General features: G+C 35.5%; 1 protein-coding gene across 1 annotated transcript; it reads right to left on the minus strand.

Annotated features, from left to right (window-relative positions):
* Positions 1-13,038: 13,038 nt before the first annotated feature.
* LOC127098058 (protein CELLULOSE SYNTHASE INTERACTIVE 3) lies at positions 13,039-26,523 on the minus strand. The gene is made up of 8 exons (XM_051036558.1): positions 26,342-26,523; positions 26,054-26,193; positions 23,754-23,850; positions 20,431-23,500; positions 17,350-19,894; positions 16,066-16,520; positions 14,095-14,211; positions 13,039-13,569 (listed from the first exon to the last, which is right to left on the minus strand). Exons 3-8 carry the CDS (start codon positions 23,810-23,812, stop codon positions 13,408-13,410), a joined length of 6,408 nt encoding a protein of 2,135 aa, XP_050892515.1. The 5' UTR covers positions 23,813-23,850; positions 26,054-26,193; positions 26,342-26,523; the 3' UTR covers positions 13,039-13,407.
* Positions 26,524-27,426: the final 903 nt, after the last annotated feature.

The following is a 27,426-nucleotide window of genomic DNA, read 5'->3' on the forward strand; positions in this document are numbered from 1 at the left end:
ACAACCATGAGGCAAGTCTACTAAGTGCAATATCATGTTAGATTCCATAGAATCTATCTTATCATAAATAGCTTCTTACAAAAAATCTGCATCGAGAGATGGCAAGGCTTCTTGAAGATTTATTGGATCTTCTTCTACATTATAAGCCACATAATTGGGCTCATAGTCTTTAGCAACTCTTTCTCTTTTACTTCGTCGAAATTCTATTTCTACTTCGTTGTTGGTTTCAATGCTTCTTATCACAAGAATGTGATTCAATTCAATGTCCCCACTATTTCTCAATTTGAAAGGAAAATTGTCTTTAGATGATTCAACATCATTCGATTCTATCATCACTCTAGCATTTAGGTCATAACACCTATATGCTTTAATTTTTACGGTATTACCCAATGAATAAACATTCATAGGCTCTATTAACGAGTTTGACTCACTTCGGATCCAGAATTCTGACATAAGTCAGGCAGTCCCAAGTTCGTAAATAAGACAAGGTTGATTGTCTTTTTTTTTTAAATCTCATAAAGAGATCTTACCTTTTGACTTGGTAACTCTATTCAGGACATAACAAAAAGTCAACAAAATTTACCCCCACCAGTGAGATGTAACACCAGAATTCAACGTAATAGCAACAACTAGTTCAGTAAGAGTTCTATTCTTTCTATCTACTTTACCATTTATTTCAAGAGAATATGGCGCAGTTGTTTCATGTACAATTCAACGTTGTTTATAAAATTCATTAAATAAATTAAAATAATATTCAATTCCTTTATCACTATGAATTTTTTCAATGTGAGACTTCATTAAATTTCAACTAATATACAATGTGAGACTGATTTTATTTAAAGACTTTTTTAAATTTATCTTCTTATGTTTAAATATTAATATAATCTTTCAACATTTACTACCTATTGTTGAACAAAATACCTATTGTTGAACAAGATAAAGAATTCATTTCCTACCTATTGTTGAACAAGATAAAGAATAAAATTGGCCTCTTGAAAAGGTAGTCTCCTTTCTTTAATGGACTGAGGATATTTTGAAAGGTACATGCAATATAAGTTAGTTAATGAATAACAAAACTAAACCTAAAAATTGAAATATATGCATGAACTAAAGACTCATAATTATAATAATTATAATTTAGACCATAGTTAGAAGTTTCTCTACCTACCCACACCTTACAAACCTAAGATTTCAAACATTTCAGCTCCGTGCACGTAACACTACTTTTGACTGATCCATATAATTATTATTATTATTAGCGATTTCTTTTATTCTACACATTGAAGATTCCCTTTACACTTCAATAGTCTTTCATTTTCCAACTCAAGTGTTTTTAACTTTTTACTTCAATTTTTCTATAGAAAAACCTTCAAGATTCCTTTGATTAATAAAGCAAAACTTACTTACCTACAAAGAAAATATCTAGCTACATAAAAAGTCATTAAATAAATTTTGGTAAAAAGAGTAAAGACCAATTATGGGAGTTTGAAAGTTATAATTGTTCGAAAATTTATGTGACAAGCGTATATTACCTGAAATTCGCTCCATCTAATAAAAAGCTATTCTCCTTTCCTTTTTCTAATTCGAATTTTGGAATTTAAACCTGTTTATGATAGAAAATATATTTTTAAAGAATATTAAAAATTGAATAAAATTGAGATAAAATATCTAGAAAGCATCATTAATTAGTCTTGTGTGGCAATATTTGGCTAGCAAGTGTAAAAGGCAAAACTTGCTTTGAATAAACGATTTTGCTCCGTTCATTGCAAAATATGTGTCACAACAATTTTACTCGTGATTAAGATGTATCATTGTGATTGTAAGGAATTTCAATTGAATTGACCAAACACAGTCTCTTTTTTTGGGTACGTTGTGTCTGTGTTTATCAACAAAACAGAGTTTTGTTTGCATTCAAGTTCATAAAAGGATTACTGATAATAACAGTATCAATTAAATAAAGAAAATTATTATCATTTAAGAAGAAGATTTAGACATTTTTATTTTGCACAACACATTGATAAATTATATATAAATTTTAAAGGGGTCGTACTAACGGGTGATACTTGTTAAAAATTTCAAATAAAAAAAATATATTAGGTTCAGTTTATTGAATATATATAATATTTTTTATAAAAATTTATAATTGATTTCGAATCGATTTAAAATTGATTTTTAAATGAGTTTCAATTTAAATCCAAATTATCTAATTAAATTTAAATTTTATTTTCTTTAATTAATATCAATTTTTTATTTTAAATACTTAAAACAAATTCTATGTGTTTAAAATATTTTTTCTTTGAAAAAAAACATTTTGCAAAAAACAAAATCTTATTTTAGAAAATTAAAAAAATCCGAAAATAGAAAACTTATTCCATAAAAAAAAATTGAAAAAAAAAAGTTTAAGTGTAATAATTTGGATATCAATTTGATTAAGAATAACCAATTTTTTTGCATTATCCTACCCACACACCTATCACCTTAAGGTTGGGTGAGTATGTGGTATGTCTCTCACAAATGTGTGTTCCTCTAAAAGAAAAAGCTCAAAAGTAAAAATGCTCCATCATGTTTAACCCCCCGAATTAACCCAACAGTGGTACCACGAGTCTTTGATTCTAGTAAAGGGACTAACTTACTTGTATCAAAATTCCATATTGGGTAGAAGGTGGCATGTTGAAAAGTGTTAACGGCGGTACAAGTGTGTGTGAAAAAAAGAGTTTTCACTTGAGGGGAAATATTGTGGATATAATCACATTTGACGGGGAGCTTTGAAAAAGAATTACAAGTGTGGGTAGTATGGGGAAGTCTCACATTGATTAGGAATGTGGAGTCTTGAGCAATTATAAGTAGGAGAACTCACACTTCTATCACCTTAAAGTTTTGAGTGAGTATGTGGTGTGTCTCTCACAAATGTGTGTTGCTCTAAAAGAAAAAGTCCCAAAGTAAAAATGTTCCATCGTGTTTGATCCCCCGAATTAACCCCAACATATGGCATATGATCTTGGGAGTAGCATAACTTTCATTTAATCAACTGGATGACATTGCATTCACATATAATTAAGGCTTAAATGGTCTATTGGTCCTTGTAAGTTAGCGTGTTTTTGAATTTGGTCCCTAAATCATTTTTTTTGTCAGGGTCTCACTTTCTTGATTGAGTTAGTCCCTGGCGTTAGAAGTATGTTAAAAAATCCCGAGATGTCTAACGTTGCTGATGTGGAAATAATTTATATGTTTTTTGTTCAATAAATTACACATGTGGAATACTTAGTGGATGAGAGTTTAAAAGGAGAACTAAATCCAAAAACGTATAATATTGGCATCATTTTCTTCCTCTCTTCAAATCATATTCTACAAATTCTTCCTCTCTAGACAACATTAGTGTTAAGGTCGTTGCACATTCATCCATGGCAACATCACTAATAGGTAATTGCTCTCGGTCTCAAATCCCAGTTTGTGGTTGCAATAGAGCAATGATGATGTTCATCTCAAATTCAATTGAAAACCTAGACGACGATTATGGAAATGCTCAAATTTGGGTGTAATGTCAATGTGCAACCTATTCACATGGGATGATGAACTAGAACGCAACACATCAAATGAATCCAAAAATTCAATCGGTTGCAATTGCACAGAGGTAGTACAGGAATTAGGTTGCATCGTTAAAGACCTTGAAGCAAAGAAAAAAGAGAAGATGAAATTTAAGTTGGAAAACAAAATGAAGAATGTCAATTTGTTTAAGCTTTTATTGATTGTATCATGATGTTTGTTCTTTGCTTACTATAAATGGTAGTGAGAATGATGTTCATGGTGTCTGTATTTTTTTTAGTCCCTAAAAGAAGGATAATTGTCTAACGTTGTTCCTGTAATGTTTAGTATTGAATGAATAAGAATCTTTGAAATTAATGAAGTTTGTCCCTCTATGTTTGTGACATTTTGGTTTTCATCTCTCTTTCATAATGATTTGTTTGTATTTCATCCCTGTTTCATAATGATTTGTTTGTATGTCATTCATGTATGTTTGTGATTTGTTTGCATAATACTATAGTACATTTAGGCATATAGACAATATAAAGGTGGTTCATGTCTTAAAATAACATAAAGCCAATAGACATACAAATTTGTCTCAAAATACAACAAATACACACAATTACAAAGTATCAAACTATAATAAAATACACCATGACATAACCATAACAAAATACACCATTACAGAACCATAACAAAATGCTTAATTTCTACACATCCATAGGTTGTGATGGACCACTTCCTTCCCCTTTGAGTTTTTTGCATTTAAGGACCTTTGTCCTATCACTTCTCCTTAACTCCAATTTCCTTTAAACTTTTGGTTTGATTGGCTTCTTCTTCTGCAAAAAAAACTGAATATTAGAGATGCAACAAGTACAACACATTCATAGGTTCAATTCATTATCAAATGGTTTAATAAACTCAACTGATTTTAGAACTCTAGGAGTAGTAGAAACAGATGCAACGGGTACTTCATCAATTGTTCGAACAGGTGCAGACAATATATAGTCTGGTTTAGAAAGTTTTATACCAGAGTCGGTCTATAAAGATGTAACAGGTGTACTATGAGCTGATGTAACAGGTGCACTATGAGTTGATGTAACAGGTATAGTCTTATGTGATCTAATAGTTTCAGCAAGGTTTGGTTGAGTTTGAGTTGCCTCAAATGTTGCTGCAAGATTTATAGCAAGCATTTCGAACTCAGGGTCAATTTCAGTTTGAGGTTCATTTATCACGGGGTATTCCTAGGTTGCAGCTTCATCCTCAGTAGGTTGAGTTTGTGCTTGACTTTTTCTTGGGTTGTATTACCTGTTGCAGTTTTCTTTGGCTTTCTCTAGACATAAAATTCACAACATCGGTAAAGTATCAAAGTCATTAATAACATATTCAAAGTATGGACATGTTCAATACCTTTCTTTTTAGAGCTTCAGGGTCAACCACTTGACTTGTACATAATGTTTCACCAAAACAGTTTGGAATCCAATTTCCTGCATGTTCTACTTCCTTATCTAACCTAAGCCTAGGTTTAGGCATTATCATATGTTGCCATATATCAACCTTTTCTCTTAAGCTTGCATTCTTATTCATGAGGTAGTTTCTTATCCATTCACACATAGTTAATATTGGTTTATCCTTGACCATTAATATAGTGTTATTAAATGCCTCAGATACATTATTCATAAGTACATCACATTTGGGATAAAAAGTAAAAGCATGCTTACACCATGTTTTGGTAGGTATGATGTCCATCTAATTATCCACTCCACTAGATGAACCTGCATTATCAACAACATTTGGAAGTTTCTTTGGAGTGAGCTTGTGCTTCTTTGCTATAACTTTTACCTCACTACTTTTTCCCTGATCTTCAAAGCAATCATTCAACCCAAGAGTTGTTTCATCCTCACTATCATCAAATGATAAACCATCAACTTCAAAGTCATTATCCTCACTACTACCAGTAACCTCATTTTCATCTTCTTGAACATCACCTACATCCTTTGTATTAACATCACCTACATCATCTGTATGAACATCACCTACTTCATCTTCTTGAACATCGCCTACATCATCATCTTGAACATTACATGTATGTTCAGCATATATGTGCATTGTAATTTTCATTTCCCTTGCATATTGATATACATTTTCAACATCACTATCACTAACCATTCAATTGTACCTGTCAGCATCATCGTTATACCGCCCTAACCAATATTCTGAATGTTCAAGTTCAGTTATCTCTTTCAGAATACCAGTTGCTTCAAATAAGCTCCACATGTTCTGATCAATTTATATTCCATGCTAATGTACCCCTGTGTAATATACTATACATTCCCTAAAAAAAGTTACTCTCGTAATGAAAAATCAAATTAAAATTCATCACTTACTGAACCGTGCTTGAATCTGATGAAATTGTGTTAGTTGATCATGCAACAAAGCTTCTTGTCGTCTTTATTCGTCGCCTCACTGCCACAATGTCACAGTTTGTTTTTTCTTCAAATAGACAAAACCCTAATTTATAGGGACTAGAGATGTCAATTCAAGGGTCTAATTTTTAAAGTCCAAAAAATATAGGGGGTCCAAAATTTTAAAAATAAAAGAGTTCCAAAATATATATCTCCCCTAAACTAAATGCCCTTAAAATTCAAGAAGGATCTCAAGGCCCCCAACATTTAAAAAAGATAACATTTTTGGAGAAAAAAATTGTTTCCTTTTTCAAAAAAAAATTGACTTTTTTTTATTTTCAAAACTAATCGATTTTTTTTATTTTCGAAAAAAATTGACATTTTTTATTTTTCAAAAAAAATAATTGATATTCTTTATTTTAAAAAATCAATTTTTTTGTTTTCGAAAAAAATCAACTATTTTTTTATTTCAAAAAAATATCGACTATTTTTTTATTTCAAAAAAATATCGACTATTTTTTTATTTTCGAAAAAAATCGTGTTTTTTTGAGAAAAATCAATTTTTCTTTTATTTTTCAGAAAAATCGACTTTTTTATTTTCGAGAAAAAACCAAATTTTTTATGTTTGGAATTTTATTTTATTTTTCAAAAAAAAATGGCTTTTTTTATTTTTGAAAAATTGACTTTTTTTATTTTCGAAAAAAATCAACTATAATTTATTTTCAAAAAAAATAAAGTATTTTTATTTTTAGGAAATCTTTTTTTCAGACAAAAATCGGCTTTTCTATTAGAAGAAAGTCAAAAAAAATTTGTTTGAGGAGGCGCCAATTAGATTGGTTAGGGCACATGCCCTAACCAATCCAATTGGCGCCCATGTGTAATTTTTCAAAGGAGACGTCAATTGGGTTGACACCTCAGTGTAAAATGGATTTTTTTTGGCTAAATGGGATACATAATTTTGAAATAAGACCAATTGATATTAATAAAAAAATTCGTTTACACAAAAAGTCTAATGGTGATGACCGGGATCACCTAACCGACCTCCGGTCCCACATCCCCTAGCTATCCTAACTCGTGGCCCTAACCCAGGTTGATGATTCACTAGTGGTGTTTAAGCATCTGAGGGGCCAGGAGCGTCACTACCAACTACAGGAGATGGCCTGTTTAGGTAGTCAGACAAGTCAGCATAGTCTTCAGTATGCATCGAGGGTGTACCGTCGTAGCTAAGTTCAAGACTCATGCCAGAGTAGTTGGATTGTGGTTGACTCATTGGTGAGCGACCGGGACGGTTGAAGGGAGACATGGGTGTGAATGATGCGTCGAGGAAAGGTTGGAAAGGTTGTCGGGGTGTTTGGTATATATAGGGTTGTTGGAGGTTTTGATTTTATGATGTTTGGGCTTCTTAGCTACGGTAGGAGGAGGGGCGGTTGCTGTTGAATGATCGTTGGGTGTTCTGGCTAAGGCGGCTTTGGTAGGGTGATATGGTGGGTGCAAAGCGATGTTGGGTCTTGGGTTGATGGTCAATTTGTTGGTGGTGGTATGGGGTATACTCTTGGTATTAGGGCTGGGTGTATGGCATGTTTTGGTTATATGTTTGTGTGTTGGTTGAACGGAACGTTTGACGGACAGGGGGTTGTGTGTATCCAGTCTGATAATGTTTTTGGGGGTTGATGTTGAGGTGTCAGGAGTGTAAGTTTGTTGCGTGGGTCGTACAGGTACATATCCTCGGCGATGAGCTGAAAACCAACCGATCTGTACCAAGCCATATAAGTATGACTTGGTTTTTCTTCATTTGGCATGATTGCGTCAGTTAAGACATGGTCATGGCGGTGCTTCCATTTGCGACACTCCGATCTTGCGAAGCTTTACTATGGATTAAAGTTCCATTGGTCGTTAACTTTGCACAAATGTCATTCTCCTAGGCTTGCTGGGGGATCTGGGATGTTTTGGGGCATACCGAATTGCAACTTCACACGATCACTGTTGTGCATCTCCACAATTGTGAATCATATTATCGGTGTGCATGCAGTCCATACGGCCGCGTCTTCAGTGTTGACCTCATGGTCATGACCAAATTAAGGTATGGACGCCAAATAAACTGAAATGTGAAAGAAAATAGGATTATAATCTAGGTAGAAGAAGTTAACAAATTATAACGAAATAATGAGGTTATTATCCTTACGTCTATCGGTCGAAGGTGATCCAACAGATTGCGATAGTGAGTAATACAGTGTCTAGGACATCTCTTGTAACTCATACCACGTGCAGACCATCTACACCAAAAAGGTAAAAATATTAGTTTGAGATAATAATCTTTAAATAAGTAAGTAAATATATAGCAATTTAAACAACTTACTTTTGTGCATACGGAAAAGTGAAAGGGTTGTTGTTGACGGGTGCTATGGACGGTAGTCTTGACCAACCCCATGCTTGAAGCAAAACAGCACATCCAGAAAATGTAGATGTGTCTTTGTGTGAGTTTTTGCACAAGGAGTTATAGAGATAGACTACACAAACAGATCCTCAACTGTAACTTCCTATTTTATCTACATGTCTAAGTAAAGATAAATACATAATATGCATGCTAGAACCACTACCTTCGGAAAATAAAAAAGAACCAATTAAAAGCATAATGTAACACCTAATTTTTATTATTCGAGCATCTTCGGTAGAATGCTCATCTAAGTATAAACTGTTATAGTATGACTTAAGGCGTGAAAGGAGTATACATTGACCTCTTGAGTTATCATCTAACAAATCAGTCTCCAAGAGGTCCATGCAAATTGAATTTGCATAGTTGGTTTTACCATTAATAGCCTTACCTTCAATGGGCAGTCCCAAAAGCATGTAGACGTCTTCTAACGTCATGGTACACTCACCGGTTGGGAACCAAAATGTGTGTGTCTCTGGACGCCATCTTTCGCATAAAGCAAGAATGAATTTGTTATCTACGGACCAAGACAAAATCTTGCTTATATGACCAAAGCCGGCGAGTTCAACATAAGGTTGAATCATCGGGTCCATATGGACATATTCGTGGGCCCGAGTCCAGAACCTTGAAACATCTTATAAAAGAAAGAACAAAAAACTTGACTAAGTTGGTATGTTATTAAAAGGGACTCTATTAAAACAAATAACAAAATAAGAAAATGCTTACATAAGTTGTTATGTTTGCAACCGTTCCTCTATGTGATTCGCCCATTGTGAGGATAGAAGTTTTGTTGCATATGAAACTACAAGAAGTTGTTGCAGATGAAATTGTAGAAGAAGTATTGTAGAATAAGTAGTGGGTGATGGTGTGTAAGAAGTGTTGATGGTGTGGATGTATTTATAGGCAAATGGCTTGGAGCATGAAAAGTTGTGTTTGCATATGGTCTCCAATTGAATTGGCGCCCATGTGCATTTTGTACATGGTGTCGCCATTCAAATTGGCGCCTCCATAGGGACATGCATGACACACCTAGGTATGATTGCTTGGTTTCGAGGTCTGCATGCATGCAAACACAAGGTGTCGCCAAATGGATTGGCACCCATGTGCAAGGAATGAATGGGGGCGCCAATTCAATTGGAGTGTGTGTCTGCATGTCTGACACGTAGCTGTCTTCTCTCTTGCATGCTAAACATGTCACTTTTTAGTAGCTTGCATGGTTGACACATCATTTTGGACTAGCTTGCATGTGTGACACATCATTTCGGACTAGCTTGCATGTGCGACACATCACTTCGAACTAGCTTGCATGTGAGACACATCACTCACCTATTTAAGTGTCTTACTATCAACATCCAAGACTCAACCCACATTCATCTGCAGCAAGAAAATAGTTTTCATCTGCACAATGTCATCTTCACCAAAATACAGTGTCAACGTTCACTGCAACGGTGAAACATACGAGTCTGAGTTATACGATTTTTGTTTTCGAAACACCGATACCATTAGACTTACGATCAAGAGAAACGCAACCTTCTTGCATTTGAAAAAAAGAATACAATCCTTTATAGGATCGGGTATTGTGTCAAAGATCACGTATCAAAATCCAATATTTTTTTAGAACAGTCAATGCAAGTTTTTCCCGGTTAAGGTATGAGACGATGAAGATGTTGAATACATGTTTGTTAGTCATGAACATTCAGGATGAAACTGTATTGAGTTGTATATTACTCTTCAACCATGTATACCATCTCACCAGTCTCAAATAACCAGTTAGGATGAATCTGGTGAGTTTGATCCACAATGGTCAGATAACGTCAATCCAGAAGCAGAAGCAGAAGTGGACGCCATTGATGAAGAAGAAGAGGAGACCGAGGTACAGGTTGATCACATGTTGAAAAACGACATTAAAGATGATGATCAACCACCGGTAATACCTTTTACTCATGTCTACAATCCGCCTCAACATATGACAAAGATGGATTTTCATGACGATGAAACATCCGACAGTGTTTTCTATAACCCGTATCCACGATCAGAAGGCGAATTAAAGGTGGGAGACATGTTTCGTACCAAAGAAGAATGTGTGCGAGCTATCAAAAAAATCCACATGAACAACTCTGCTGATTTTACAGTGAAACGCACTGATTCGAGAAGGTATGTCATCGAATGTCGTAACATCCATTGTAAGTTTTGGTTAGTTGCGTCTTACAAAAAGAAAAACGACTCTTGGGAGATCGCTTCAATAGACCCACCTCACAATTGCATTGCAACTAACGTTAAACAAGATCACCGTAAACTAAGTGTTGCATTGATATGTCAAGACATTCTGTCGTTGGTTAATAAAGACCCATCAGTGAAGGTGAGTATAATTATATCACATATGAGAACAACATATAATTATACTCCATCTTACAAGAAAGCCTAGATTGCGAGGACAAAAGTTGTTGAACAGGTATTCGGCAACTGGGAGGATTCATACAAAGAATTGCCACGGTTTTTATGGGCACTAAAAACATATGTCCCAGGAACTGTGGCAATTATGGAGACATTGCCGGAAATGATGCTAGACGGAACCTGTGTTATAGGTAATAGAATCTTTCACTGCCTCTTTTGGGCGTTTGACCCATGCATCAAATGTTTCGCATTCTGCAAACCTATTATTCAAATTGATGGCACTTGGTTATACGGCAAATATAAGGGTATTTTGCTTATGGCGGTTGCACAAGACGGCAACAACAATGTCTTTCCCATTGCCTTTGCTCTGGTTGAAGGTGAAACGGCTAGTGGATGGGGTTTCTTTCTTCGACATCTCAGAACGCATGTGGCTCCACAAGCCAATCTCTGTTTTATTTCTGATAGACGTACTGCCATTGAGAGTGCCTACAACAACCATGACAACGGATGACATGATCCTCCTTCTACCCATGTCTATTGCATTATACATATTGCACAAAACTTCATGCGTGCAATAAAAGATAAGAATCTTCGCAAGAAGGTGGTGAATGTTGGGTATGCTCTAACTCAGTCGTTATTTCAATATTATCGTGATGAAATTAGACTGTCTAATGAAGACGCATGGAGATGGCTAAATAACATACCAATAAAGCAGTGGACAAGGGAATTTGACAGAGGTTATCGATGGGGCCACATGACAACAAACCTTGTCGAATGCATGAACGGGGTATTCAAAGGAATTAGAAATCTGTCAATAACCTCCTTGGTAAGATCGAGCTACTATAGGTTGACTTCTACGTTCGCAACCAGAGGTGAAAGATGGAGTGCGGTGTTAATGTCTGGGCAAGTATTCAGTGAGTGTTGCATGAAAGTCATGAAAGAGGAGAGCATAAAAGCTAGCACACAAGTTGTAACAGTTTTTGACTGTCATAGGCAAAATTTCAGCGTCCAGGAAACAATGGACCACAACGAGGGGAGACCAAATTTAGCCCATGCTGTTAGACTAAACGGAAGTTGGTGCGACTGTGGAAAATTACAGGCCTTCCGCATTCCTTGCTCCCATGTCATTGCAGCGTGCGCATATACTCGTCAAGACGCTTACAGCCATTTATCCGATGTGTACAAGGTCGTCACCGTCATGAATGTATATAATAAAAGCTTCTATGTACTATCAATGGAGGAATACTGGCCTCCATATGAAGGTGATATAGTTTGGTACAACGACGAGATGCGTAGAAAGAAAAAAGGAAGGTCAAACAGCACACGTATCAGGACAGAAATGGATTCGCCAGATAAAATGATAAGATTATGTAGTATCTGTCGTCAACCAGACACAACAAGAACAATTGTCTCAATCGAGGAGCATCATCTGGGTCATAAGCTTTTTGTAACATTGTATTTCTATAACCTTCAATCATTATATATCATAAAGTTTTTGTTATAACGAGGTTCACAACAAACATCAGTACAAAATAAGTTAACTGAAAACTGAAATATTTCTAACTGATTACAACAATCAAATTGATGTCATCTCGACCGAACACCATTTCCCTAGCATCCTTATTAGTCTTCATCCGCACCCAACCAATCCCTTATGGTATTTTCCCATCTAACCAGTTCCCTCTTCAATTGCTCCAACGTAGTGATGTTCCAGAATAATATCAGCATCTGAGGTTTGTCTCTCGCATAAATCACCTTTCCGTATCGGCGACTAACACCAAACATGATTGTCAAATGATTAATTGAGATGTGGAACAATGACTCACACAACACATCTATTTATAACAAAAAAAGTTACATTTTACACTGAGGTGTCAATCCAATTGGCGCCTCCTTTGTAAAATTACACATGGACGCCAATTGGATTGGCTAGGGCATGTAGCCAATCCAATTGACGCCTCCTCCTAAAAGTGGGATAGTTTGAGGAAAAAAAAATCAGGGGTATTTTGAGAATTTCCTTAAAAAATTGGGTTATTTTTATAAAAAAATATTTTTGAATAGATTTCTAATGTCAAGACTACCTCAATAAAAAAAATGAAATATAGGGATTCTAACAACAAAAATGAAATCAAATTCAAAAATCCACTAACGTAACTATTTAAACCTATAATTAATGATATTGCATTACATATAATTCACAAAATGTTGCAATCGGTAGTATTTGTTTTAAAATTCCATTATCTGCATGTGTATTCCTTTTTAATTAGAGTATTGACTGCTAGGATATCATGCATCAATTTACTTGCCATTATTTGCGGGGGGGATAGAAATGGAAAATGACATTGGCAGTTTATTTATCCATCTTATGTGAAATGGAAATGGAAAACAAGGCCACTTTACATCAAAAGCCAATGAAAAAGAAAACATAAATAAAAAATAAAAAGCTTTTCTTCCTATGATTCAAGTTTTCTGATTCCTATGAATGACCTGTACAATTCTAACCACCTTTAACGTGGGAACCTCCTTTGCCACACACCCTTTTCCCAAGACATTTATAATTTAATTTACACTTAAAATGAAACTTCATCTGCCAGACTACAAAATTGAATCTTCCAAAATATTGATAATTACAAGAAATAGCACACCAATCCCCTTTCAAATGTCATCGTTAGAAATTCTGTTGGACCATATAATCTCAATTTCAAGTGTTCGGGAAGAACCATCTTTGTTGTTGTCATGATTGAGACTGAACAATCCACTATAAACCCCTTCTGTCACAACCTTATCAATTTGGATGGTGACTCTTCCAAGACTTGTCTGGATAAAAAGTACAAAACTCCCAATCAGTAATTACCATAGATTTAGAGTTTGGCTTGGTTTAGCAAGTGCAAAGATGAAAAATGAGCCTAGTAAAAACTTGTTATCAACCAAGATGAAGCACATTTCATTTTCCACCACCTCAATTTTTACATTCTCAAACAAACACAGACTACTAAGTAAACACAATATCAAAGGCAATTTTTGAAAAAAATAAGCAAAGATCTTCTTAGTAATCAACAATATATTCGGAGTTTACTCTGAAAACTTCTATTTTTATTTCTTAAAACTTATGTTTGTTTTATATGCTAACAAGAACGTGCTCGTGGATGATTGTGTACATTTTAGAAAATGAAAATAGAAAATGTTTTCACCAAATAAATGGTCTAAGTATTCTCCAAACAAAGAAATGAAGTAGTAATTCGTCCTTTCAGAAAAGGAATCGGTAAGCACTCACTGGTTGCCATACAGAAAACTAGTCGAATAGAGAATGAATAATCACTCAGGGAATGAATATCTAATTACCTTTCCAAAAGTATTCTTGCTTTTGCATACGATATGGAGCTTTTGGCCCTTGGGAGGTACATCAAATGCCCATGTGAATCCTTCTTTCCATTCCGGAGAAGTACTATGGTTCACGACCTACCAGATGCAAAAACAAATAATGGTATTTGTAACCTTGTGTATGATAAAATATAATCCTCACTGGAGACAGCAGATAAATCAATTCATAAATAAGACTGGACAACGGAAAAAATAAATTCTGCAGTTTGTTAGGTTGCCAATTACGAGTCTATGAATCAACAAGACCAAGAGGAAATGGATATTAGATGCGAACAGAATCAGAGATAAAAGAACCAATTTAATTTTTGTTGCAGCATGTGTCTCGGGTCTATCATAACCCAGCTAGAGAAAGTTGGAGAGTTTCTCTAAACTCTCATGTGGATAAGAGGACAGAGGGCACCCAGTATCATGTTTGAATTTGATATTGAATTCATAGAGAAACTGAAAATTGCAGACCATTATATAATGTGAATTTGATATTGAATTTATAGTTGAGAGGTAGCAGTTACGCCACAATGTTCTACTAAAAATCATGTTTCTATTCAACTCGTTAATTTTGAGATCTTTTAAATAGTTTCTCTTATAGTACGTAGTTTTTCTAAGTCTTCCTCTTCCTCTTGAGGAACCTCTAATTATTTGATTACTCTTCATCTTACCTACTCTCCTTACTATAGAATTCATATGTCTTCTCTCTACATGTTTAAACCACCTTAACCTATTTTCCACCATCTTTTCTACTATAAGTGCTACCCCCAACACTTTCTCTAATATTGTCATTCCTAATCGTATCTCTCGCCTAGTCTTATCACACATTCAACGCAACATCTTCATCTCTTCTACACTTCGTTTATTTTCGTGTTGGTTATTACCGCCCAACATTGTCGGTCTTACAATTATCAGATAAAAAATTTCCATCCGTTTGAGCGGTACTTTAGCGTCATATGAAACACATAAGGTCCTCCTCCATTTAAACCACCGAGCTTGAATTGATAGTTTACACCTCCTCCTATGTACTCTCTCCGTCTCAAAATAAGTGTCTCTTTAGACAAAGAAATTTATCCTAAAATATGTGTTGCTTTACATTTTCAAAGCAACATTAGTTAATTTTTACCAACTTTACCCCTAATTAATTTTGTTTACACTACGTTCAAGTCATTAAATCCCATTATGCATATATGACAACGTATAAGTAACCAATAGTAATAAGAGGCAGATTTGTAAAATTGTTAAAGTTATTCCTCGTTCATTACTTTTCTTTTGTGTGTAACAACCTTAAAAGACTTTTATTTTGAGACGGAGGGAGTACTAAGGATCCCAAATATTTAAACCGCGTAACTCGTGGTATGATATGATCTCCAACTTTTACCTCTAAGTTAGAAACGATTCTCCTTTTGCTAAATTTACATTTCATATACTTTGTCTTACTTCTGCTTCGGAGAAATTCATACATTTCTAAGACTCGTCTCCAACATCTTATGTAAATCCTCCATCAACTCTCCAAGTAAGACTATATCATCTAAAAAAAAACATACATCTTTGTGCTAGCTCTTGAATGTGTTATGTAAGTAAATCCAAAACTAAGGTAAAAAGGTAAAAGCTTAGTTTAACCTTGGTGCAATCCTATTGTCATGGGAAAATCATCTAACTCTCCACCCTATGTCCTCACACTATTCGAGACCCCTCATACATATCCTGAATAGATCGAATATCGGCAATCATAACTCTTTTCTTCTCTAGGGTTTTCTTTGACTAACTAAACCAAATAATCAATCAGCTTGTGATAGCTATTAACAGAAAAAGAAAAAGAATTCTGCACAGATGTAGACTAAGTAAACATATTCTCTCACATGTGTTATAAGGCAAGAAAAAACCAAATACAAAAGATAAATCACTGGTGCTTCTGCAGAATTTTTCAGTTATTCATGGGAGTACCTTGGTTTGTTTTGGAGGGCCATTGCCTATTGTCAACTGGCAAAATGCATTAGTGCTTCCCATAGTTTGCTTGAGGTTGTTTCCACGTTTAATGGTCACAGTCAAACAGCCTGGTAAGCAATGCAGAAGAGTATCTGCCCTCTCATGGAAACTTGGTGGGCAGGTTTTCATGAGCATTTGCAATATGGGAATGGCTTCGGCGGCAATCATGGCTTGAGATTTTGCTATATCTAATGGCATGGTCGACCATGATTGTTTTAGCAAGAAAAATGTGTCAAGCACAGAGTCTTGAGCCACTTCACCACCAGATTTAAGTGCCCCCACCAAATGAGGGATGCAAAGGGTCGCTGCTTCAGATATGTGGAGCTTAGGAAAGTTAATGAATATCACATGCAGTGTTTTCAAAACCTCCTCATTGATTGTGGCAGTCGACCACAGCTCTCTTTCGAGTGCAGCTGCATAATAAAGCAAAAATACAATGAAACACATTTTTTTAATAAATTTAAATTTAAATAAAATCCAACAACATACCAAAATCTATATGTGAAGATTTATTTTTCTTGAAAAGTAATGAGAATTTAAAATTGATATGATAAAAAAAAATAAACTATTTCACTAGCTGTCGTGCTGCGGATCTGACATTCTCAATTTTTTTCTAAAATGAAACCAGAAATAACAACACATATAATGTAGACTTATATTTTACACTAGGAAAGATAATATAACAGGAAGGAAATCAACTTATTTGAACATGATATCCAAATATGTTCAAAAGACCAAAATAATGTTGTTTTTATGGTTCCAGAAGGTTGAATAAAACAATGGTTCTAGTTCTGAAAATCTACTCATATTGGAACAAACAGAAAAATAGAGCAGCCTTCCAAATACAACTTTGTCACTACTTTTCCAGTGTATTCCTTTCTTTGAACATTAACTAGTATATGAAAACGGGACAATAGGACTCGCTGCAAGTATACACAACAGTGAAAAATCAAGGCCCTTCAAGAAATTTCAGGGTAAAATAGTACATTAATATCAATATGCAAGAAAGGATAAAAAATGCAAAAGGTAATCTGCTAACCTGCCAAGGACTATAAATACATGAATAGGTGTGTAATTAAATGAATTTATATATACTTTATTGACTAAAGACTAGAACATGAATGAACTTTAAAGAATAGGCAATGTTACTTTTACAGCATGAACACATGCCAAAAGCAGTTGCCCAAAGAGAGCATAAGTATAATGTAGTGGTTGCTGTCAATAGGGACAATAATAATGTACCTGTCAAAGATCTGATCAACTCATTTGACACATATTCCTGTAATGTGTGGGTAGAAAACAAAAATTTGATCAATAGAGCAGCTTGTCCGGCAACTTCTGTATTTGGAAACAGTAGCAATTCCTGAATCACCAGTATGCCCCCAGCTTCTGCAACAGCACGTCTATTGGTCCTGCTGTTCATGACAAAGTTTTGTAATGCGCATATAGCCACCATCGTCATTTCTTCAGTTGGCTGATCTTCTAGTAAGCTTATCAATGCACGACATGCAGATACAGAGTCACCAGCTCTAGCATGTCGTTCATGTTGCGAAAGATTTCCCAGAGCTAAAGCAACAAGAAGCTTGCCAGACTGTGATCTGGTTTGTGGATCTAACAGATATTGGGATAAAGGCGCTATAGCATACTTAGATACCTTCATTTCCCGTACTCTCACATTATTAAATAACGTTTCGAGTAATCTACCAGATGATTCTTCACACTGATGGGATCTTATAAGGTGCAACAGAGCATCCATAGCTCCTGCTTCCATCATCTCTTCAGCACTTGAAGCACAGTTTCTTTCATAAACTATTAAAGCATTTAGCGCTATGCTAATTGTACTCTCAAGTGTTGAGTGCAAGAGTTTTACAAGAACCACTACAGAAACTTTAAAATAGTATTCAGCATTGGAACTTAATACATTTGAGAGAACTAAAGCAGTTGATTCCCAGAGTGCTTGTGATGGCTGAGGATCATCTTGAACAATAACTTTTGAAAGCTCAAAAATACCTTTCGCGTCAGCAACAACTTTTGGCCAGCTCTTGGAAATTTTTTCCAATGCTTTTATTGCTGTTTGCTGTAAATTTAAAATTCCAATTCCTGCAAGCCGTACAAGGGGCACAACTGCATTCTTTGTTGTAATATCTTGCTGAAAGTGTTCTTGTGCAAGAAGATGAGATAACAGTTCAGTGCCAAGCTGCTGAATAGCTTGGGATGGGGATTCCAAAAATGAAATTAAGGGCTCAATGACTTGGCTAGGAGTAAGCTTTAAGGATGCAAGACTTTGTGGTTTCTCCAATATATTTACAAGTGCTTGTAAGGCACTATGCTGTCCCCATAAATTGAAATCCCGACGGAGCAAAACATTGAAAAGGGGTTCTACAATTTCTGCAGCATCTGAACTTCTAGCAATTGCAGTACTGTTAGTTAAAATGAGAAAAAGCTCAGCTATTGTCGAACATAACAAGCTAGGTGCTGATTGAAATAGCTTGAGACAATTATCAATAATGCCAGCTTTGACCATGTCATGTTTGCTAGGAGTCCTGTCTTTAGCCAATTTAATTAGAGCAGATATAGTGGCCTCAATAAGCTGGTAGTTTGCACCAGAAATCAAGCTGACAAGGAGATCCACAACATTATAGGCTGCTGCAAGCTCTACTTGCTGTTCATCTTCCAATAATCTATCAAAAGCACAAACCCCATATTCTATTGCTGTCTCAGAACCAGACTGCATTAGTAATATAAGGGGTTCTAGGCATTCTGAGGCAACTGGGTTTACTCTGATCTTACTATTAGCAAAAAGAATATAGCAGAGATGTGCAGCATGGCTCTTCAGTTCCAAAGAAGAAGCAGAAGACAACACTTTGCATAAACTTTCAAGTGGATTCCCTTCCACATCAGTAAAAACATATGCTTTTGACATATCTCCTGATGTTAACTTGATCAAGGCCATGAGAGCAGCTTCTTGCTCACTCCCTGATGTTGTGTTAAGCATGTCAGCCAATGGCTGAATGGCCTGTTTAGCTAATTCCGAATCTCTGATAGAGTCGGCATCAAAGAGTTCATGAAGTGCTCTTGCTGCACTATATCTAGCATTTCTTGATCCAAGACGCAAAACAGCTATGAGTTGTTTCAATGAACTTGTTGATGCTTCATGATTAATGAGGTCAGAGTTACAAAACAAAATTCTCAGTAACTCTGAAATAGCAGTCTCAGTTGAGTCTTGAGGGCTCAAGGACAGGTATTTGTTCAAGGCCTCCAGAGCTCCGGCTTCTGCCAGAAGTGATTTATTTGTATCACTTCCATCTGCAATGGATATCAAGAGCCTAACAGCAACCGGTGGAGCATTAGGTCTTTCTGGTATTGGTTTTAAGAGGTCCACTAAGAGGGGTATAGACTTTCGTGCAGTAGATCCCAATCTTACATCTTCAATTTCAAAAAGGGTATCCAAAACAACTTGATCAGGGTTTCGCACCAAAGAAAATTCTTCTGATAAAGCCACAAGATTTGGCATATCTGACTCAATATGCCCAATACTAGTTATCAATCCAGCAACAGCACCAGAATTTGCAATGACAAGATTTATCCCCCTATTACCATTACAAACAAGACTAGCCATGGCCTGGGCAGCGAAATATTTATCAATTACTTCTTCGGATCTTAGCAAAAGAGCGATAGAAGGTATAATGTTCATTGTTGCAGGTGATATAATGATGTTTGTATCTTTAAATAAAATTGCCAAGAACAACGTACTGATCCATATTCCTTCAGTATCCTCATATTCTGCCTGTCAATAGGGGAGAGATGAAATTTACTTGAAAAAGCAACTAATTTTTTTAGCATACTTGAACAAGACTAAAATAAATGTGGAATCCAGACATGTAAATCACCAACACAAATCATCAACCAAATGAACATAATCTAGTATTTGGAGGCAAAAAAAGATGCACATTAGTATAGTCTTGTGTCTTCTCACTTTTCACTAATCATTCAGACTCATTCTTCAGAAATCATGCCCAGGCTAAGCTTTAACAGAAATAAGAGGGCCTTATCAAAGATCAAAAGGGAAATAAACTCAAAATCTATTTAAAATAACAACAGAGACTTTAGGAAAGCAAGCATGTAAAAATTGAGATATGGGATATTTAAATTTAAAAAATTGATTCGTACTAATAAATAATTAAATTAGTACATATATTATAGATTCAGGTCTGGCAAGACTTGTCCTGGATTTTATTCACAAAGCCCAACCTGTATTCTGTAGCTGGCTTAACACTAATTTGTCAATGTCTAATAAAGATCAGTTAAATGAACAAAAATTACCTGTGGGTTTGAAGTATGTCTTGCAAGTTTGTTACATAGAGCTTCAATTCCACCAGCTTCCATAACTGTGTGCTTGCTCTTCAAATGAGAAGAAACAATAATTGAGAGCAACCACAGGGCAACAGTACCTCCCAAGACTACAGCAGGATCAAGAATATCAAACACATCAACTTCTTGAAATGCATTTCTCTCCATAAAACCTTTAGGGGTGAATACTTCAATATCTAATGAAGAACAGCTACAACTCTGCTTTACCATATCAACTAAAGAATATATGAGTGGTTTTAAATAACCAGAAGAGTCAAGGGAATCCATTGAAATCTCTTTCTTCTCCTTTGCAGCACAAATTAGTATGGAAGCTCCACCAACTTTTACTTCTGAACTGGAGGAGTTTATTATTCTATCAGCCAACGAAACAATGGATCTAGAACTGGCAAACAAGAAATCACCAAGAACGGCTGGTTGATCCCCACAAAGCCTAGACAGAATTTCAATTGCCTTGTCTTGCACAGGGGGAGGCCCCTCAGCCAAACAGGAGACAAGAAGTTCTAAGCTTGATGGTATTTCAGTCAGAGCTAACCATAGAGGGTAAGTGAAGTTGACACCTTGTTTAGTCCTGACTAGCAGTGCAATTGCTCCTAAAGTATCTGCAGCATCAGTTCCATCCATATCCACAGCTCTTAATGAATCAACAAGTGCAAGCACAGTGAAACGGCATTGAGCATTCCCCTTGAGAATGTCACCTACTGGAAACTGCTTCAGTAATTCATGAAGTGCACGTGATGCATTTTGTTTACCTTCCGAGGTTCCTTCTGCCAGAACTCTTGTTAAAGCTGAAACAACATCTTCAGCAAGGGCTTCAGCGGCAATAAAAGGATCAAAAAGAAGATTCGCTAATGCAGCAACAGCAGTTTCAGCAGCATCAACAGAGGATGTTTTAGCTAATTTGATTAGCGGCTCAACATCACCTTCTACAATATAAGACATCATATTTGCAGCTTTGCTCTTGGTTGGACGAGACAGAGCACATAAGGCTCGAGCAGACTGAGTGGCAACACCTTGAGTTTTGCTACTCAAAAGCTTCAAGCAAGGAAGCACAATCTCATCCGTTGCAAGACTATCACAAATGTCTTGTCTTGTGATGAATAAATCAGCAAGGACTGAAGCTGCATATTCTTGGGTTTCCACATTTGATGAATTGAGAACTTGAACAAGAGATCTCAGTCCTTTATAAGCTGCAGATCCCTTTTGAAGGAGATCCTTCTGTGAAGCAATAGAAAGCACATGACCTAAAACCCGAACTATATGGGCCTTTGAGCTTGTAGAATCCCCAAGGAGCAATGCTAATAGCTGGTTAATAGTGGCAGAATCAGCTACTCGGACAAGCTTTGTGAGTGCCTTGGCAGAAGCTTCTTGTCCTTTTGGTCCACCACTCTTGAGAAGCCACAAAAATGCTGGTACAGCTCCAGCACTTTCAACACAGGCACGGATATCTTCACTGTGGCAGCACAAACTCCAAAGAACATTAGCCGCTTCCTCTCTTGCTTTTTGTGATCCAGTCTCCAACAACTGTACCAATGGTGGAATACCTCCAGCAGCAGTGATTGCCCATTTGCTGTCATCAACCTGCTGAGTTAAGATCGCTAACAATTGAACTGAGTACTCTTGATGCTGCTCACTGGATAATCCCACCAATGATATCAGCAATTGGATGCCTTCTCGTTTTTTAATGGCCTCCCATATTCCAATCCTTTCACAACACAAGCTTGTCAATGAAAGTATCAGATTACCTTGCACATCAGGAGCAGCCATAGTTATAAGTCCAATGAGAACCTTTTTTGAATCTGCTTGAACGAGCCACTTTGAGAGATATTCATTTCCATAAAGGCTGGCCATGGCCTCAAGGACACGTTCTTGAATCAGCTTGTTGTCTCTAGTCTTTAAGAGAGTTACTAGATTGTCCTCTACCTGAGTTGCATCAAAATGTTCCTCATCAACGTCACGGTTTTCCACAAAGACCATGAGTGTATAAGCAAGAGCACCAATTATATCACCAACTGGTGCAGCAAGGTGGGGAGAATGGGAAAGCTCTCCAAGATATAGTATTAAAGAAGACATGCCCCCGTAGATGTTAGCTAAAGCTCGAGTTGCATGCTCTTGCAAGGCCCGGCCACCATCGCCTCGCATACACTCTGTAGAAGGAGCAACAATAGCTCCAATAAGGATTGGAACCCCGTCTGCATTAACAATAGCTTTTTTAGCCATGGTAGACTTTGAAGAAAGGGCCTCTAGGGCATCGGCAGCACTGGCTCGTACAGAAATATCATTTTCCTGACCAATAAGTCGAAGTAAAGCTTTGACTGCTCCAGAGTCTATTACTTTGGGGATGCTATCACTGAAAGCCAGCATTAAACGTGCCAACAGGGAAGCTGCATTTGACTGAGAAACAGAATTATCTGAAGACAAGAGACCCCCAATGATATCCACACCTCCAGCTTCTAATGTTGCTTTCCAATAAACATCTTTGTCCCCACATAGATTTCTTAATGCTCCAGTAATAAAACCCTCCACAACTTTGTCTTCCTTGTTCTGTGGATGTAGTTGATTCCATAAGGTTGGAACTACACCTTCTGTAACAAAAATTTTCATACCAACATGATCATCTGAAAGACCACCAGAGGAAACTTCATATATTGCTTCAGCTGCTGCCTTTCTAGCATCAGTGGATTCATATATTAAAACTGCCAGTAATGGTGGGATACAACCCCCAAGAAGTACTTTTAACCTCAAGTCTTCATCTTTGCACAGGAAACTCAGAGTGGAAGCTACATTAAATTTTGCAAGAGGGGTTCCATTTCTGAGAATGCTTATGAACAACGGCATTGCTTGGGCATGAGAACCGATAAGTGCTCTAGCATCCTTCCTTCTCCTGGCAACACCTAGTAATTGTGCTGTAATAAGTTCTTTCTCAAGTGGTGAAGACATGTTGGCATGCAGTTGCTCCAAAAAATTAGCAACTGATCCCATTGTAGATTCGGCATCGTCCATTCCTGTTTCCTCATTGAATTCCCTGTATAGAATTGGGTATTTAACTGCCACTTGTTAGTATTTTGATTATATTTCACATTTGCAAGTGAAAGATGTGATGTAAATCTCAGACGAGTCCTAACCAGCCATAAGTCATTAGTATAACATTAAATTCTAAACAGATCATAAACTAGTTTCAGTTAGTAAAAAGTTTAGTCTCCATAACTATGATATATTTTCTAGTATATTATAAGAAAATAAATTCCTGATGAGTATGCATAAACAAAGTTACTGACATGAGCTGAGAATCAGAATAAATGGATCTCTGTTGATCAGGAGAGGGAGACTTTGACATTTGCACCAATAAGCTAGTTTATCCTCCTTGTAGAACTCCTGTAAATTTAAACATTCTAAAATTTCAGCATAAAAAGTCCATCCTAAATTGACATCCAACAAAAAATGCTGAAAATAGAAAACACACATATGAGAAGGACTTTGTTTCTTATGCTACATTACATCACAAGACACATTTCCATGAAAAACCACTGCGTTAAAACATTCATATTAGAGAGTCGCCTACTTACTATACCAAATCAATTTTTATCAACTGCAACATTTACACTAATGCCTCCAAAAGTATTTTTTAACCTCAAAATTTACTGTTCAACTTACTTTTACCTGAATGTCTCCAAACTTCACATAAATCATTTTATATTTAACTCACTAATAACTAGAATCAATTTCACAATATCAAATTTTAAGATCCGCAAAGCCAAACTTGCATGTGGGTTTGGTTTCACGGTAGGGAGAGCCAGATGCGATTCTAAACACATAAAATTAATTTTGACTTGTTTATATCATGTTGGTTGGAATTCATTTTTCTACTCAAAATAGGATTCTTCTACTCACTCTTACTTACATGAACATGTCCAAACAGAAACTCATTTTACATTCAACTCATTATTCAACCCTTTTTTAACTAAAATCTGTTTTACAAAATCAATTTATTCAAGAACTGAATAAAATGTCCAAAATTGACTTTCTAATCGGCAAAATAAACTCATTTTACATTCAACTCATTTTTAACTAAAATGAGTTTTACTAAATCGATGGGAATTTTTTAATGTACCCTATATATTACTTAGGCACCACGAGAAAATCCAAAAATGTCCCTCTAATTCCAGAAATGCATCTCCGGACACACCCCATGCACACACAATTCATTCATTTTTGAACCACACCACAATTCTATGTATAAATTTAGTTCGGAAATGCATTTCCGGAACCTACTGATTGGCTTTCCAAACACAGGGATGTCTTGCAACCGTGGATCGTAGTAGGCTTCCTATGCATTCTTCTATGTATTCTTCCCCATTTACAGTCACAAATTACCAAGGGTTGTAGTGTGTTGTACATCCTTGCACCCCATACACACTTAGTCGGACTTAAGAAAGTTGTTATTGCATCACAACAATCTCAATTTTTAGATAAAGAAACTTCAAAATTGAATTTACTTGAATTTTTATCTGTCAACCATTGTGTCAACTTTGAGTATGTATTTCATGGAACACAACTTCCTAGTCTCAAATTTTTTAGTATTTTTTTCTATGAGAGTTTAAATGATTCGTGTTTCAAAAAGTTGGAATTGTCGGTGGACCATGACAACCAAATCCCCAAGTTTAATCTGAAGTTTTTTAATCTTGAATCTTTGCCACAATTGGTGATCTTTCCTCAATGGTTTCAAGGGTATATAGACACACTACAATCCTTAGTAATTTGTGACCGTAAATGGAAGAATACATAGGAAGCCTACTAAGATACACGGTTGCGACACACTCCTGTTTCTAGAAAGACAATCAGTAGGTTCCGAAAATGCATTTCCGGAGACTTTCCGAAAATACATTTCCGAACTAAATTTATACATAGAATTGAGGTGTGGTTCAAAAATGAATAAATAGTGTGTGCATGAGGTGCGTCCGGAGATGCATTTCCGGAATTAGAAGGGCATTTTTGAATTTTCACGTAGTACCTAAGTAATATATGGGGTGCAATGAGAAATTCCCAAATCGATTTATTCAATAGCTCAACAAAATACACTAAAAAATTTACAGTCCAAAATTGACTTTCTAATCAGCAAAATAAACTAATTTCACAACCAACTAATTTTTAACTAAAATCAGTTTTACTAAATCAATTTACTCAATAGTTGAACAAAATACACACTAAAAAATTTACAGTCCAAAATCGACTTTCTAATCAGCAAAATAAACTCATTTAGTAACATTCAACTCATTTTTAACTAAAATCAGTTTTACTAAATCAATTTATTCAATAGCTAAACAAAATACACACTGAAAATCTTCAGTCCAAAATCAACTTTCTAATCAGCAAAACAAATTCATTTGACATTCAACTCATTCTTAACAAAAATCAGTTTTACTAGATCAATTTACTCAATAGCTGAACAAAGTACACATTAAAAATCTACAGTCCAAAAATCACTTTACTAATCATCAAAATGCACGCAAGTAATCTCACATCAATCACACAATCAAAATCAAAATCAAAACGAATCACAATCAAAAAAGGAAACTACCTCATTGCATGGAACGCAAATGCCGCAGAACTCCTCCCTCCTTACACTACCTCCAACACCGCCACGTCTCAATTCGCAACAATTTCAACCGAAACCGATCCAACACAGTGAAACATCACAAACGCGGACAGAATTCAGATCTTGAGGAAGAAACGAACGCGAACAAAAATAACAGATCAAAGAAAAACGGATCGTTAACAGAAGATAGGGTAACGAGTGAGAAGAACGAATCGAAGCGTGCAATGAAATTAAAATGCAAAAGAAAAAATAACAATAAATATTTATTACCGTAACTGAAAATAGTGAAGGGTGTGAATGCGAGAGAACGGAGATGAAAGAGTGAATTGAAGAAGAAGGTGGCAGTTGAGAAAGAAACAGAACGGAGTGAAATAGTAGAATGGATTGAGTGTGAGACTCAAGCTTCCCCTTTAACTTTTTATGTCTCTGCTCTGTTTTCTTTCTTCTCACTATTCTATATTATTAGTATTTTATTTTATATTTACACTATTATTTTAATTTTTGATTTGAGTTTAGGACACAAGTTCATTTTTTATGTAGTATTTTATTTAGAAAAATAACACAGTATAATAGGGTAGGATGGATTTTTGGTTTTTTTAATTTTTGACAGTTTGGTAAAATACGTTTCAGACTGGGATTGTACTGAAAAACTGAAATACAGTTGGATTTGATCAGTCGATGTTTATGATTATGACCACGAGTCCATTTCTAATTTTTTTGTCTGCTTGGGATTTGTTCTTTTTTGTTTTTGTGTAGGATATACTAGTATGTATTTTTCGGTTACCACTTACCATGCCAGGGTACGAGCAGAGCAACCATAGGATTTTTCTTTGGAAAACGTGAGGGTTATTTTTCTTTGTAAAAACTTTGATTTAACAAAAAAAAAAACACAACTTTTAATAAAAATACGTATCGATAGCAAGATTTCAAAAAAAATCATAAAAATTAGAGTGGTGAAACGGACATAGTTAAGAGTATTTACAAGTCTATTCTAAAAAAAAATTAGAACGGAATGGGACATGATTAAGAGTTTTTGTTTAAAATACAAGTTTATTCTAAAAAAAAAGGTAGAACGGAATGGAACTAGTCTACCGTTGATGCATATTTTAAATTTAAAAATATAAAAGTTTATATTAATATTCATATCTACAAAAAAAAAATCACAACTAAAGTGGAACCGACACATTAAAGAGTACAGCTTAAATGCTTAGCTCGCCTTACACTAAAACGAAAGTAAAACGGGAAATAATTTAGACACGTAATAAAAACACATGATAATATTAATAATTATCATTAAAGATTAATGATTCTTTAAAACATCTTCAAAGATCTTTTTTATGCAATCTATTTTTTCA

Source organism: Lathyrus oleraceus, chromosome 6 (genome assembly GCF_024323335.1).
Source record: "Lathyrus oleraceus cultivar Zhongwan6 chromosome 6, CAAS_Psat_ZW6_1.0, whole genome shotgun sequence".
Classification (NCBI taxonomy): domain Eukaryota; kingdom Viridiplantae; phylum Streptophyta; class Magnoliopsida; order Fabales; family Fabaceae; genus Lathyrus; species Lathyrus oleraceus.

What these genes read in the sequence shown, in the direction of transcription:
- LOC127098058 (XM_051036558.1), bottom strand. Translation starts at nt 23,812, where the DNA reads ATGTCAAAGTCTCCCTCTCCTGATCAACAGAGATCCATTTATTCTGAT. An exon ending in TATTCTGATTCTCAGCTCAT is followed by an intron (nt 23,501 to 23,753) that starts GTCAGTAACTTT and finishes AATTCTATACAG; the next exon opens with GGAATTCAATGAGGAAACAG. An exon ending in GACATACTTCAAACCCACAG is followed by an intron (nt 19,895 to 20,430) that starts GTAATTTTTGTT and finishes CCCTATTGACAG; the next exon opens with GCAGAATATGAGGATACTGA.